The sequence below is a fragment of the Theropithecus gelada genome, chromosome 1 (assembly GCF_003255815.1).
Source record: "Theropithecus gelada isolate Dixy chromosome 1, Tgel_1.0, whole genome shotgun sequence".
In the NCBI taxonomy this organism is placed as follows: Eukaryota; Metazoa; Chordata; class Mammalia; order Primates; family Cercopithecidae; genus Theropithecus; species Theropithecus gelada.
The window spans coordinates 94,599,255-94,615,868 of NC_037668.1; the positions used below are offsets into that span (position 1 = coordinate 94,599,255).

At 34.7% G+C, this 16,614-nt stretch overlaps 1 protein-coding gene across 8 annotated transcripts in view; it reads left to right on the forward strand.

Annotated features, from left to right (window-relative positions):
- Nucleotides 1–15,627, forward strand: part of SGIP1 (SH3 domain GRB2 like endophilin interacting protein 1) — a 220,130-nt gene extending 204,503 nt beyond the window's left edge. For 4 of the 8 annotated variants that reach the window (XM_025355457.1, XM_025355485.1, XM_025355514.1 and 1 more), the window contains 4 exons: nucleotides 4,167–4,369; nucleotides 5,514–5,578; nucleotides 6,123–6,287; nucleotides 7,551–9,564. In XM_025355457.1, coding sequence (XP_025211242.1) covers nucleotides 4,167–4,369; nucleotides 5,514–5,578; nucleotides 6,123–6,287; nucleotides 7,551–7,573 — 456 coding nt within the window. In that variant the 3' untranslated portion in view covers nucleotides 7,574–9,564. Of the gene's footprint in view, nucleotides 1–4,166; nucleotides 4,370–5,513; nucleotides 5,579–6,122; nucleotides 6,288–7,550 lie in introns of all 8 variants that reach the window. The other 4 variants (XM_025355505.1, XM_025355465.1, XM_025355475.1 and 1 more) reach the window with 1 other exon arrangement.
- Nucleotides 15,628–16,614: the final 987 nt, after the last annotated feature.

The window sequence follows — 16,614 nt, forward strand, 5'->3', positions numbered from 1 at the left end:
TTTTTTTTTTTTTTTTTTTTTTTTTTTTTGAGACAGAGTCTCACCCTGTCACACAGGCTGGAGTGCAGTGGCACAATCTCGGCTCACTGCAACATCCACCTCCCGTATTCAAGCGATTCTCCTGCCTCAGCCTCCTGAGTAGCTAGAGTAGCTAGGATTACAGGCATGCAGCTCCACTCCCTGCTAATTTTGTATATTTTTAGTGGAGACAGGGTTTCACCATGTTGGCTATGCTGGTCTGGAACTCCTGACCTCAGGTGATCCACCCGCATCAGCCTCCCAAAGTGCTGAGATTACAGGCGTGAGCCACAACACCAGCTGACTGCCTAGATTTTTTTAAACCTTTTTATTTTTTAATTGACAGGTACAATTGTATATCTGTATTAGGTACAACATGATATTTTGAATATATGTACGTTGTGGAATGACTAAATTAAACTAACATATGCATTACCTCACATAGTTATTTTTGTGATGAGAACACTTTCCATTCACTGTCTTTAGCGTTTTTCAATAATACAGTATATGGTTATTACCTATAGTCACCACATTATGCAATTGATCCTTGAATTTCTTCCTCTCATCTAACTGAAGTTTTTTGTCCTTTGACCAACATCTTCCTAAACAAACCCCCACCCCAACCACCTCCACCACCACTACCTCAGCCCCTGGTAACCACCATTCTACTCTCTAATTCTATGAGATCAACTTTTATTTTTATGTTTATTTTATTTTATTTATTTAGTTTTTTGAAATGAAGTCTCACTCTGTTGCCCAAGCTGGAGTGCAGTGGCACGATCTCGGCGTATAGTGGCATCCACCTCCTGGGTCCAAGTGATTCTCCTGCCTCAGCCTACCACGTAGCTGGGATTACAGGCACGCACCACCATCCTGGCTACTTTTTGTATTTTTGATAAAGACGGGGCTTCACCATGTTGGCCAGGCTGGTCTCGAACTCCTGGCCTCAGGTGATCCCCCTGCCTTGGCCTCCCAAAGTGCCACTGTGCCCAGCCAAAATCAACTTTCAAATATTTTACATAAGAGTGAGATCATGTGGTATTGGTCTTTCTGTGCCTGGCTCATTTCATTTACCATATTTTTAATGCATTATGATTTTTGATTAAGTATGTTCAGATTAATTCTCTTAAAATGAAGAAAGTTGTACTTTAATAAAAATCAGGACATCTCAAACTCAACTGTATTTCTCAATCAAATGCCGGTTCTGAATTGATGCTAAAAAGAAATATACATTATATATATTTAAATATATATATATTTATTTATAATAGTTATATATACTATATTTATAAATATAAATATTTATTTATACAAATATTTTAAATATACCTATAAATATTTTAAAATATTATATAAAATATACAAATATATAAATATGATGTATTATATGTGAATATAATATATAATATATTATATGTGAATATATTATATATTATATGTAAATACAGGTAGATATCATTTTTAAATATACATGTAGTATATGTATATTTGGGAGTGTTAGGACCTAGCAGATACATATATATATTTAATTTTTTTATTTTATTTAATTGGTTTAGAATGCAATCCAAGTATCTGTACTTTGTATAAGTTTCTCAAGGGAGTCTATGCATCCTATGCTTTGGAAAACATTTATTTAAATTGTTGTAAGGAAACCATTTAAAGTGAAATATCTATATAATGGTATATTTTCCAAAAATGCAAAAGAATATAATTTTTCCTTGTGAGAATAGTATATACTCTTCAAACATTATGGATAATACTGAAAAAATATGTAATATGGTATAAATTCATCACTTACAAATTAAAATATAATAGAAAACACATTTTATATAACTTTTCCCCAAAATATTTTAAAATGCTTAGTGACTGCTTTATGCTTTGAGAGAAATGAAAGGAAATAAGAAAGGAAAACTCTAAATGTAATTCTTTTTCTGAATGAGAAATTAAATTTCAAGGCAGATGTTAAATTTCATGTATGGTTTGCATCCCCAAAGTGTGAAAATAAGATGGCAGTTGCTTTCCTTCGTGGACGCTAGTTATATACACTGCATGCACATCTTCACTTCAGATAAAAAAAAAATTTTAATCTTTAAATCCTATAGAGTTTTTTCATTTCCATGTTTGTTATTAAGTAAATCTAGAAATTAGACAGGATTCACCTATTGCAGTATGAACTTTGTGTAAAGTATTAAAGTGTAGGCAAGGGCTGGACGTGGTGGCTCACGCTTGTAATCCTAACACTTTGGGAGGCTGAGACGGGAGGATCACTTGAGCCCAGGAGTTCGAGACTAGCCTGGGCAACATAGTGAGACCCCATCTCTACTTTTTTAAAATAAATAAAGTGTAGGCAAGATACTGAATTCTAGAATTAAGTCAGCTTTCTACTGGCCACTGACATCAGGTACTTAATATCCCAGAACCTCAGTTTCCTCATCTTCAAATAAGGGTAATAATATCTACCTATTTTATAGCTTGCTATAAGAAGTTAATAGCCTAATATATTTCAAAGTAATTTGTGAAATGTAAACAGCCCAAGACTTGCTGCTTTATTTTAACGTGTGCTCTGAGGAATTCCTTTTGCTGTTATTTAGCTGTGTTTTTGTTGTTGTTTTTTAACAATGCAAGGAATTGGGTGGAGAAGCACAACTAGCATTTTGTGGAACTGCCCTTAAACGCAGCACATTTAGTTTCTGGCCCAAAAGCATCCCCTAGAAATTGGGACAATCAAAAACACATTTTCATATATCCAAAAAGCACCTCCCCAGGTAGAGGAACTATAATCAGGTTGAGAACTACTGCTGAGGACAGAGTTCAGAAAAAGGGGTGGGGGAGGGGGATTCTGCTCTGCTTTTGATCTGCTTTAGTTAATAGATTTCTAAATAAATGTTTGCCTGCAGAAAGCATTATGCTGCCAATCATCTTCAAAGTTTAAAAACTATAATGGTTAACTAGCTTAAATTGTCATCAAAAGCCGTATCTGTCATTTTATAAAAGAATCCATTTTGGGGCTTGTTTCTGCCACAGCCACTCCTGCCTTCAGAGTTCAATCTACCCTCAGGACCCTTCTCCATGGTGATCATATGTGTAGGCATTTCCTAGACAGTTGTTTATATCCTTCAAAATCAGCAAAGCTCATCACACTCCATGAATAAAAATCCAAGGACATAGACACCACTCATCTGATCCCTGCAATGTACATGTACTTGTGAGAGGTGACTTTCTTAGAGACTTATTCAGCGCCATAATGAATGATCGAGAAATTGTAACACTGTAAATTTTTCGCTATGGACCCAGAATTCACATCAATATTATTGTCTTTAGATCAATGTTTGTTGATTCTTCAAACCTGGCTTTTTCTTGGTCAAGTTCACAGCTGATTCTAATTAGTGTCGACAGTAGATTCCAGCGCTGTAACACTTCCAGCTAAAGGAATCCCAAAGGAAGTAAAAACTGGAAGTAACTTCCAGTTACTCCCTTTGGGATTTGCCAAAGTAAGGACTTGAAACCAGGTATGAAATCCCAAAGGAGTAATAATAACCTACCCTAGTCTAACTCACTGGTTTGTTGTTGAAGAGAAAATATGGTAAGAATATTAATAGGTGGCATTTATCAAAATGTAATTCCTAGTGTGTGCTAGGCATCCTGCTGAGTGTTTCACAAAAAAAAAAATCTCCTTCAATCTTCCTGACAACTCTATAGGTAAATATTATTGTTGTAATTCCCATTTAGCAGATGAGGAAAGAACTGAAGCTCAGAGGGGTTTAGGGACTTGTCCAAGATCACTCAGCTTATAAGTGGAGCAGCAGAATCAGAATTCACACCTGGGACTGTCTAGCTTCCTGGCCTCAGCTCCCAGCCAGTGTACTATTCCACCTCCTTAACTGACATGAAGTGTACTGGAAACTCCAAAGTGCCACTGAGACTAGTAGCTGCTATTTTTAGTCTGTAACAGTTTACCTGAAGCACCCAGCTCTCTCTCACAGCACCCTTCACGGTGCCTGTCACTCACGGTTGCTTGTGAGCAGCATAAACAACACTATGACATTTTGATGTCTAAGAACATCCCTGTGGGAGAAAATCATAGCTTCTGGTTTTGTTTCAGATTATTGGTCGAGCCTTAAATATTCTCTTCCCTGTCATTTGGCAAGGTGTCTGCCCAGGGCATTCAGTCCACGCCTCTGAACCTGGCAGTGAATTGGCGATGTGAACCTTCAAGCACTGACCTGCGCATAGATTACAAATACAATACAGATGCAATGACGACCGCTGTGGCCCTCAACAATGTGCAGTTCCTGGTCCCCATCGATGGAGGAGTCACCAAGCTCCAGGCGGTGCTCCCACCAGCAGTCTGGTATGAAGCCTCCTGTTCTCTCCACCAAAGGGCTCCTCTGGGTCAAGGGGTCATAGACTTCTTAGCGCTTGTGTGTCCTGTAGGAGGAGATGACAGCGGGCCTGTGTATTAGGGTTCAGTGCAGGAAATAGAAACCGCTGGTAGCTATTTTAAGCAAAAACTAATTCAACAGGGACTTCAATGCTCACACAATGGTGGAAGTGCTAAAGGAACAGGCTGGATCTCCAAAAAATGCCTCCCAGAGCTCTACAGAACTGGCCTGCCACAATCCAGGGAAGGAGAGAAATTAGAAGGCCACCGGTAGAGCCACAGCATTCAAGAAGCCACAGCTGTAACTCTGATCCTAGGACCAGCAAGCTCCTATTGGTACCTCCTTAAGTGCTTCTTGGCACCCACAAATTAGAGGCTAGAGTGGACCCCTGGTGTTAGAAGATCCCCACATCTGAGTTAGACTGCTGGTCAGAGGAGAACAGTCAAGAAAGCTGCGGGAGAATGGCCTCTGCCTCCTTTCTGTCTTCTAAATCTCAAACCGTGCTTGCAATTGGTAAACCTAATTTGTACCTAGGACGCTAACTGCAAAGGCCTCTGAGAAATGTAGTGTTTCATTGTGTAGCCTCTGAACTATAAAAAGGCACACTAGAGAAGGTATGGGACTAGAAACTGAATAGATACATTGTGCCTATATCATCTGTTATAAAGGATTTGCTCTAGAAAGAGCATTTCATTTTTCCATATGACTGTCAGAAGCAAGAAGTGGAATTTGTTTTAAAAATGAATGTCAGCCAGATCATGACCCCAATTTAAATTACCTTAATTAATTGATTAACTAATACTTCCATCTATCTTCCCATGTATCTGTTTCAGCAAATTTATTTTTTAAAAAATTTTAGCTCTACTTTGTCCTCTAAATGTTCATTTCACCGTTTTCTAGCTAGTTACAATAAGGACAGGGAAAAAAGAGATTTATGTATGTCTGGGAGGGGAGAGAGAGAGAGACAGGGGATTTTTTAATTGCAGTGAAACTTTTCAAGATCTATTTTTAAAAATTAATACTATCTGGAAAAAAATAAAAATAAAAAAGCTTAGCATCCACTAAACAAAAACTCTTGGATATGCAAAAACCTTTTACCTAATTCATTTTTAGGAACGCTGAACAACAGAGAATATTGTGGAAGATTCCTGATATCTCTCAGAAGTCAGAAAATGGAGGTAATGGAATCACAAGCTTATTTTATTTAACATGTAAAGCTAAAATGGCTTTTAGGTATTTGCCAACTATTACCCAAAACATGCAGCAATAAAAACAAGCGGAATATTTCACTCCATTTTTGCGTTTACTTATTTCAATTAATAAAAGCAAATGATTCTTCAATGAATTCTCTTTTACCCCTTTTCTACAGACTCCACATCAGACTATCGTTTAGGCCTCTTAAGGAGGCATGTTTTCATCCTGTGTCAGATTCCACACTCCCTGATTAGACATTTTTCACTCTCCTCAGATATTAATCATAGGTTGGAAAATACAAGGGCTTCCAAGTAGCACATCTTCAAATTTTGAGGTACCATCTCACGGAAGGACACTTTTACCAGTGTGCAAATAGAGTTGCTCATAATATTCAATGATAAACTTCATTTAATCACCATTTTGTCAATGAAGTCTGATTTTGTATGTTAATTTTTGAATGCAATCTCCAAAATTATATCCAGAATATTACATTGACTGTTACCTTGTAATAATGTTTGTTTTTTTTAGGGGTGGGTTCTTTGTTGGCAAGATTTCAGTTATCTGAAGGCCCAAGCAAACCTTCTCCATTGGTTGTGCAGTTCACAAGTGAAGGAAGCACCCTTTCTGGCTGTGACATTGAACTTGTTGGAGCAGGGTATCGATTTTCACTCATCAAGAAAAGGTTTGCTGCAGGTAAATGAGTATCTTGATTTTTTCATTTGCATAAATAATGTTGCCTTAGCTACTCTTCCTTAAGAGGAATAGATTGTGATTTTCTCATCTTTTTCCTCCACCTCTTTTCCACTCCCAACCCCCATCCCAATTAGAAAACAAACCAGTTATTGAACGAAGTAGAAATAGGACAATGAAATGGGACAGTGAATCAGAAGTCAGGAGGCTCTGACTTCTAACTCTGTTTCTTAAGTGGGACTAGTTGTTCCCATTATATAGATGTATATACTGAGGTTAATGGAGTAAATCCTACTTTTATTATATTGATGAACAAGACAAACACTGTTTGCCTTCTTCTTTTTTTTTTTTGGTGAGCTGCAAGCTCCACCTCCCAGGTTCACGCCATTCTGTCTCAGCCTCCAGAATAGCTGGGACTACAGGTGCCCACCACCAAGCCCGGCTAATTTTTTGTATTTTAGTAGAGACAGGGGTTCACCATGTTAGCCAGGATGGTCTTGATCTCCTGACCTCTCCTGACCTCGTGATCTGCCCACCTCAGCCTCCCAAAGTGCTGGGATTACAGGCGTGAGCCACTGCCCCCAGCCTTGCCTTTTAATGTATCTCCCACCTGAAAACTTTTTGTTCTCTGACAGGGCTTCATAGAGTTTAGACTTGTCAGGTTTAGCTGAGATCTGGGAGAATCTATTTTTCATTTTAATCACAAACTCAAAGAATCTAGGCCACAGATCAAAAATGGTCACCCATAAGCTGAATGTGGCCATGAGACAAGTTTTATTTGGCACAAACCATGGGGTTTTGTTTTGTTTTTCAATTGGGGGAGAGGAACTCTCTAATACTAGAGTGATTATACTTTTCAGTGATTTGCTGGGATAAATCCTGGTTTTTCATGTCTGTTGTACTGATGTAATTATTAATTATACCCTTTTCACTCTCGAAAATGATCCAAGTTGGAAAATAAGTTATATGAGCACACTTTCTAAAATAAGTTGCATTCTCACATCTAGAAATAAATCTCCCAATCTATTCTGGGCAAACCCCAAACTTCTGCAAATTGTGGATCTATGGAAATGTGAAAAGTCAACTAGCTGATCTGAAAAATTGAAAATTGATTTGGAAACATGTATCTTTTATTTGTATCGCACCTCTAAAGTATGCAGTATCTGGCTGCTAGGGGTAGGGAAGGAGGAATAGAAATGTTACCCATATAATAATTGCATTACTGAACTAGCAGATAACGTGTTAACATGTTGTTTTGTTTTGCAGGAAAATACTTGGCAGATAACTAATAAAATCTTATGCAAGGATTTGGAGGATTCATATAATGGAGAACTGATGTATGAGAAACAGGTTTTAATTTTGGTTTGATGAAAACAAACCAATATCTGCACTTGGGATATATCAGGTGGAAAGTCAATGACTTTCAGCTGTGATTTCCCTCACACAATACCATGATGACCAGTCCTACAGTATTTACTTCTAGGTGTAATATTGTTAATGGTTTTAAAATGTAATTATTGTATTTGTAAATTGTACTCTCATTCCAGTAAAGCAGTTAGACACTTGAGTTTTAGCATTTTACCATTCCTGAAATGGATGTAATTCAAACTGTGGTATGTAAATTTAATAGTAGTATTATTGAATGGCACAATGCTTACAGAGGTAGATTGCATTTTGTCAATATATAAAATTTAAATATAATATTGATAGCTGTCATAAAGGGGGTGCCACACATTAAAGAAACTTAAGTGGAACCAGAAGAAAAAGAAACAAACTTACTTTTCTTCAATCCTTAGTATGTTTTACTCTAGTGCTAAATAAAAATTCTATCTTCAAATGTTTAGTGGGTTAAATTGAGAAACTATTTCAGAAAAAAATTCTAAGGTTACAGCATATTCAAAGAAAAGCGTTAGTTACCACTTTTTAAAAAGCTTTTTTTTCAAACTGCAAATTTCATAAAAATGCAAACTGTGTAAACAGGGCCTCTTATTTTTATAACTTGTGTAAAAAGGGAAAGCAATTCATATTTAAAGTTTAAGTATATTAAATTATAATCAAGAGTAAAGAAGATGTTGAAGTCTTAACTACTCGCCCCTCTACAGTTTAGCAAATGTGGGGATTGCTGAATAATCAGTCAGACTAAAACCAAAATTGTGATTTTAAGATTTCAAGACTTTCCATAGCTGAACTGGCTAACAACTTTTGCTTAATTACTCTGAATAGATGATCTTACTCATCCAGTATGGGGGAATGATACCTCGCGTCTTCCTCTTTCTCCACAGGAAATCAAAACACTGAGACTGAGAATTTTAGGGAAAAAAAAAAAGTCCCCTGTTTAGATCCAGAAGGATTTTAATCATTGTTTATATCATTTGAGAATGAAAAAATAAGCTTTATAAATGAAATTCTATTCACATTACTGTGTAATAAATTTCCTTTCAGATGATTAAGATTCATTGTATAAAACTGTAAATCTTTGCCATTCTTGGAGAAGCAAGAGGAGAGTTACCAAAAATGTATGTCATTTCATCGTTGCAAGGTATAATACAAACTGTAATTATTCAATCTGGCCCCACCATATGAACATTTAGAAAGACGAACTTCTTTGGAAGTCTCAATTGTAAAACCTTCCCTCATTCAGATCTGAAAATGTTAGTTTTCCTTTAAGTCCTAGAACTTATTGAAACATAAACCAATTTCTATTATAGGTTATGTTATTAAATAACTATAATTATTAAGTTATTATTTTTATAATTAGTCGTTAAATTTTCATTTTATATCCACTCAAATTTAACAAAGAATCTTTAGCCCCTTTAAATTTTAGAATCAAATTAAATTTTTAAAGTCTTACTTCTAAAATGAGATTGTGACTGGCAATTGTTTACAGTGAAACTTTTTAAATTAATCTTTGTACTCCTCTATTAGTGCTTGCTACCAAAAGAATGTTCCAGATGATTTGTTTTACCCTGGGAAAATTCTTACTATTTAACAAACTCTCAGTCGGCTCCCTAAAGCAGTCTGGTGTTGAAGTTTCTTTGAACAAACTAATTAGTATACTCATTTTATGTAAAGGTATCCAATTTGGTTTTGAAACCAAAATAGAAAATGCGAAATTCTAAATTCCATGAAACATGGAATTTATGACACCAAGATCAATGGAGAGTAAGCAGAAAACTGAGAACTGTCCAGCATATGGATATAACAATGTGTTTTTAAGTAATCAATTCATTTAAAAATTTGAATATTAATACAAAGCATATTAAAAAACGTGTAAATATTACTGGTTCTCATGTCTTTGTATTTATATTTTATTTTGTTTTATTTTGTATAGATCTGGAATGAATTAGTAATTAAACGCAAGGGTTTTTTCCCAAAAAATAATTTTATTGATTTTTTAAAATGTAATTAAAAGCATAGATTACAGTAATCTCTAACATTATTCAAATGTTTCTAGGGACTAAATTAGAAACTATGAAGAAATCCTGTAATTCCTTAATTGGTCTTTATGAAACAGAATGGGAGTCAGCAATTTCAAAATGATTGAACTATGAATAACCAGAACCTCAATAGAAAATGTATCCCTTCATCTCTCAGAAAAGACATCAAATAATAACACAGTAAGCTGGTATCAGGGATTTGTATTTTGACATTTTGTTGTTTTTTTTTTAATTTTGTAGATTATAATCTCCTGTTACATCTATATCCACAGTACTGTAGAATAAGAATTCATGTCCTGAAAATGATCCTAGGCAATGAAAGAGTCCAGTTATCAAAGACATTAAGTCAGATTCATTTATTCATTTTATTCCCAAGTCAGAATAAAATGAACTAGTAGGTATTAAAACTATTTTCAGTACTAGGGGTTAAAACAAAAAGAAATGGTTCCAGTTAACCAGAACACCATTTCCTGAACGTTATGGTCTTTAAAAGGTTCTGCTTTAGCAAGATAAAAAGTATAAATGATGCTACTTTATTTTGGCAACATGGAAAGTATGTTTTTCTTTTCCAATAAATTCCATATTTTCATGAAATTTTTAAAAATAAATTTTTATTAAGAATTAGTCTGAATTTTATCATAATTGAAATTTATAATTACTAAGAATTAAATTTTTAATCATTTTTAAAGTTGTATTCTTCTCTACACCCACAGCCAAAATGGAAATTCACTGTATGGTATTTGAGAATACATTTCACCTGTAAAAGAAAGAATGTCCACAATTCAAAGGGTTTTGAGTTAATAAATAGGAATCCCTCAGTCAAACTACAGAATTTTTTTCGCTTTATATATTCTTAGTCAGCAAAGTATTTGAGCTATAATTACACATATTTCCACTTCTAAATCTTCTTTTAGAAAGCAGATAACTGTAATACTACAGTTGGTCTACCCCTAACTCCTGCCGTATGATATTGGACAAGTCACTGCCCTTTTCAGTTTCTCATCTTTAGAATGAAGAGTTGGGATTGCCAGTGGTTTTCAAGCTTTTCTTAACAGCAGGGCATTTGTTTCTAATAAAATTGCACATGGAATCCTGGTAGGCAAAACAGCTCAAAGAAATGCAGGAGTTTCTCCAACAGTTTAAATCAGGGCTCCCCAAAGCGTGGTTTAAACACCATAACAACACGCAATGATCTGTCAAGTGTCTTCCAACTCTGAAGTTCCACAGTTCTAATTTATTCAGATAAACCACCTTTTGAGGCTTTATAAGCAAACTTGTAAAAATCATAGTAATTGAATGATACACAATAAAAATTGACAGAGTGTTTACCACGTAGCAGTCACTACAGATATTAGCTCATTTAATCCTCTTATCAATCAAAAACTTGTAAGTACTCTTTTTAATTCCTGTTTTACAAGTGATGACACTGAGGCTTAAATAGAATAATTAATTTCCCCAAAATGACACTGCAGCTGAAAGTAACCCAGTTATTCTGACTGCAAAGGAAACGCCTTCATTGCTTTGTCCATCCTGAACAAAAAAAAAAAAATCTGTTTTATGTCACTGTACATACTTCATTTGAATGCCAAGGTAAAAGCCACCATGAAAAACCATTACCAAAATAAGGATAATTCCAATAACAAAATTGTCAAAAAAGAATCACTGCTTCTCAGAGTATGATTGGTGTCATCACTTATTAATGTTTTGTATCATCACTTATTAATGATTTTGTCTTGGTCACCACTATGCCTAGAAGATAGTAGGGACTGATAAACATTGTTAAACACCGTAACAACACACAATGATCTATGAAATGTCAATGTCTTCCATCCCTGAAATTCCATGATTCTACTTTACTCAGATAAACCACCTTTTGAGGCATTATAAGGTAACATGTATAATCAAGTTCATACAAGCTATACATAGTAGGCATCGATAAATTTGTATTGACAGCATAAACTTCTAGGGATGGGATTTGGGAATATACATTTTGATAAGTGCCCCAAATTTGAGAATCATTGCTCTAGTAGATCTCTAAGGTCCTTCTTAGTTCTGACATTATATCAGATTTTAAGCATTAAATTCTAAGATGAAAAACATTTTTCTAGTCAGTTTATTTTTCATTTAGTCCACTTAATTGCCTACAATCTTAAAAAAAAAAAGATATTTTTTTTCCTAGGAAAATTCCTATCTTTTTCTTAAAGTTACTCTGTTATACTATCTCAGTCTCAAAGTAGCCTGAAATGCATTTTCTCATTTTCATATTTCTGTCCTTTTCTTCAATGTCTTAAAAGACTTGAAGTAGAAGGGAAGTTGCAAACTGTTATTTATTCAAACACAAAATCCTAATAAATGTTTCCTTCTTTGCAAGGGACATTCAGATCTCTAACTTGTGAGTTGAACCTATTTATTTTGTAAGCTTTTGACTTTACAAACATGTGGTATCCTCATTCTAAAAGAGTCGCACCAATATTTTTTCTCAAAATAGCCACAGGCTGTAAATTAAATTGAACAATACAGTAAAATATGCGGATACATACTAAACAGATGAGTGTGTGTGTATGTGTCTGTGTTTAAGCTTTTCCTTTTCCAAAAGATTATATATTTGAGCAAAATCCCATTCAGTCTGAATGTACTCATTTTGCCACATGGTTTTCTGATCAGCAATTTTTTAAAAAAAAATGAAAGCATGATATTATATTTAATAATAGCAAAACAAGAGTGATCTCTAAATATAGCCTTGAAAGTTAATGTAATATTATGTATCCATACAATGAGTCAAATTAAATGGTTGATATAAATGTACAAATCAATCCAAGTTACACTGATTAAAGGGACTATTCGAATGACCAGCCTCACCACCTTTTACTGTGTGCACTTTCCTCTTAAGGCTTTATTGTATTTTCCCTGCTCCTTTAGGCTTTTTTATCATGTGGAAACAGTATCTAAATGCCATTCTCTCACTTATGAATTAAATATGGCTACCATTAATGTTCCTTTTTGTCAGTGGAGTGTATGGCAGGAAAATGAAACAGGAATACATTGCTTAAGTCTCTAAATATTAAAAACAAACGAACAACAACAAAACACTTGCCTTTCTCTTGTGTCATTGCTTCAATGTTCTGTCATCTTCTGCAAGCTAGAGTTGCATTGTTGATATCTAATTAAGATCTAAATATCTTTCATGAAGGAATGTTAAATGTAAAGTCTGTTGAGTTGACCATGGTGAATCTCTTGATTGGCCCTCATGTTTAATATCTGATTTCTTTCCTAAATGGGTATGTCTGTGAGGAAAAGATACCTCATAGTTGACATTGACCATGGGTATAATAATTTATTCTCCAGGATTAACTTCTAACATTATTTTTCCTTTGATTTCTAACTGCCTCCTTCTATCCCTAGAGTAATACCTTGCCTATCTTAAATACATCTTTATCCTTGTAAAAAAATGTTTTGGCAAAAAACGAATATATTTTTTAATGTCCTATAATGTTTTAAAGGAAAGAAGTAAAGAGTATTTGGGCTATACTCACCAATATTCCAGTATTTTACAAATTGTGTTCTGGAAGATATTCACTGTGATCTGAGAACAAATGGTCCTATACTATAATTCTCTCTCCTTGGACATTAATAATAAATGTTAGTGTTTAATGAAGCTTAAGAAAGTTATTGAATGAGGTAAAAACTTTTTTTTTCTAAGCACACCTTGAGAAACCTTTGGAAAAGTTTTCTTTTAACACTAGTTTATATATCCTTCAATAATTGTAAATAAAATAACCAGGAATGCTTTGAAAAAATGCTTCTGGAATTTTGTTTTAATTTTAAGGGAATTCCTGTCATTTCAAATGAATTGTTATCTATTTTAAATTTCATTAGTATCTCTTAGTGAATTTAACTTTATCATCTAAAATATTCAAAACAATAAAATTTTTTAAATTGTTTTTGTATTATTTTTAAGGCTTGCACCTATGACCAGCATATCAGACCCCTATCTGTTGAAGATGTTTCCGATTATTTGCAATGTGGAATTAATGCCAGTGAATAATCTGCAGCAATGTTTTACTAAACAGCTTTAGGAAACTGAATCATGATAGATCCATGTTGACAGTATTTTTACATAAGCTTGTCAGAAATTATATTAAAAACATTTTGGGGAAAGCCAAGAGCAGTGCACTGTTTAGCACAGATTTTGCAAGATTCTATACTCTTAATGAGCATTTCACAGGTTTTTGGTGGTGGTGGTGGTGGTGGTGGTGGTTTTTTTTTTTGCTTTGCTTTACTTTGCCAATCAGTTGCTTTTTTAGCAAATCAACAACGTTTCTTTAAAAACTTCCTGGGTAAATTGTCTGTTATCATATAGAAAAGAATCAAACTGAATCACTTTACATTTCTCTAAAGATAGTTCAGTTTTTAATCCATCCAGAATTTGTGAATCAGCCTGATAGATCATAAGCCATGTATAATTTTAAAATGTTCCATTGAATGAGTATATCATACAAATGTTAATTCCATCTCACTCATTCAGTTTTATATTACTTTTATGAATTTTTATCTGGCAAAGTAAATGTTTGATATTATTCATATACCATCGCTCTAAGGTATTTTAAATCATACAACAAGTAACTATCACAAGGACCACTGTCCCAAGATCCAAAGTCAGATTTTTTTTTCTTTTCAAGTTGCTAGAATGATAATTCATATAGCTGTTTTGATTTTTGATGTCAGAATTTAGTTCTTGCTTTGTTAAATAGACATACATGGAAGAGTTGGCTCCTAATTCATATTCTCTCTCTCTTTATCTCTCTCTCTCTCTTTCTTTCTCTCTGTGTGTATGTCTCTCTCTCTCTCCTCTCTGTCTAAGGGGAATTGGAAAATTGCTGCTGAATAATTTTTCTTGAAAAAGCCAAGTGTTGATATGATGATATATTAATCTTATCTATGAACAGAGCCTCACTACAGGCCAAGCAGTAACGTATACAGCTGGCTTTTTAAGCTGTTTGAACACGATTGTTTTTGATTAAAAAGAATTTTTGGTTTTTTTTTACTTGTATAGTAAAAGATCATATGAATTAAATGCTCGGATATTAATTTTCATTCCTACTAAGTGGCCATGTAAGGCATTGATTTTTTTAAACTTGAATAATATAAGAAACTAGGAATCTCAGAAAGATTGTGCTGTGTTTCTATAGGTAATGAAATCCTGTCAATTAAGGAAAATGCTGTGTGTAATTTGATTTGGTGGTAGCCTTTATTTAGAGCTCTCTCTGATCTATGTAGCAAAAATAGACTAAATTTCTTTTTAATCTTGTACTGAGTACATAATTTCACAAAAATACCTTGCATATAAAATATTTATAAAAGGAATTGTGGATTAAAATACTCAAGATACTTTTAAAATTTAGTCAAAATGTTGATTCCCAGCCTTTTTCCTACACGTCTATTTCAAAAAAGTATACTTTATTCTGACAGCCATTACTGCTTAGTCTGTGATGAAAGCTTTACTGCTTCTACGCTGTGCTCAAGAGAAAACCAACAACAGAAGCGAAGGCTTGCTCCTTCACAGAATTGCAGCAAAGCTCTCTGCTGGCAATGGTGACAGGAAAGTGTGTAATTGACTTGTTGAAGATAATCATGAGATCATCTGAACATTACTTGCCTTATAAGTTAGAAATAGTATGGATATCACTTTTTGTAAATAATAATTTTTGTGGTTTTTGTTCATAATTTTCCCAATCACCTATTTCACAAAATCCTGAATATGCAATTATTTATTATGACACATTACTGCAACTAGGGCTCCCATTCCGGAACAAAGTTTAATTCTATATGTAAGTTGTTACTGAAATGTGATTTCTTTTTCTGGAAAATAAATGAAAAATATGAAAATAAATTGAATTGTAAATCTCTTTTACTGTCAGCCTCTTAAAATTTTACCCTCATTTCTGGAAAACTTCATTCCATGTTTAGGGTAGGGATGGTGGGCCAAAGGTCTGACAAAGGTCAAGGGTTTAGAGTTAGAGAAATCTCAGCTCTGTGATTTAAGTATCGACTTGAGCATGTTACTCAACGATTCTACATTTCCTTATCTTAAAAAAAGATAGAGCAATGTCCCCTATGTCATAGACGCTGAACAGATTCAATGAGATAATGTTTATCCATCACCCAGCAGTTCCTACCTAGTTCATAGTATATTCAGTCAGCAATCCTTTCCTGATCTTATCTTTCTGTGAGTAGGGATTGGGATAGGCAAAAGAACCTATTGCTCTTCTTCCAACACTATCCTAACACTGTGCTCCACCGGAATCCCAATGTATTACTGTCAGTTAATGCTAATTGCTGCAAGACACTCATCAAGAGCCATGCCCTTGGCTAGGTGCTTGGAGGCATCTTGTGTCTGTTTCCAATGATTGCCCACTACAGGAGGGTCCCTATAGTGTTTATTTTGTTTGCTTTTGGTTTGGGAAGGCCCAATGGGCTTAGGCTGGGGATAGTCGCTAAGGAAGAGGAAAGGCCCATTCATACCAGCAGGTAGGTCCTCAACCCCAAACAGTCTCCATTTCAAAGTTTCTTAGCCATTAACAGGCTCGGAAGAGTCGTGTTAAGGAAAGTGAAAGAACCCAGTCCCGTTTGTAATACATTGGAGTTAAGACCATGAGTTTCAGGGGCCCTGGGCATATTATTTAACATTTTAGAATCTCCTAATCCTTTAAAGGGAGAACATTCCTTTCTTGACAGAGTTATTGGGACGACTAAATCCCAATGTTTGTCGGTATCTGGGGTATCTGGCCAATGTAAGCGCTCAATTACCTCCATCACCCACCGCGTGTGCCTTGGAGGGGGAACGTGTAAAGCAGCATTACCGGTCTGGGAAAGGGCAGGGGCTACTTTACTTT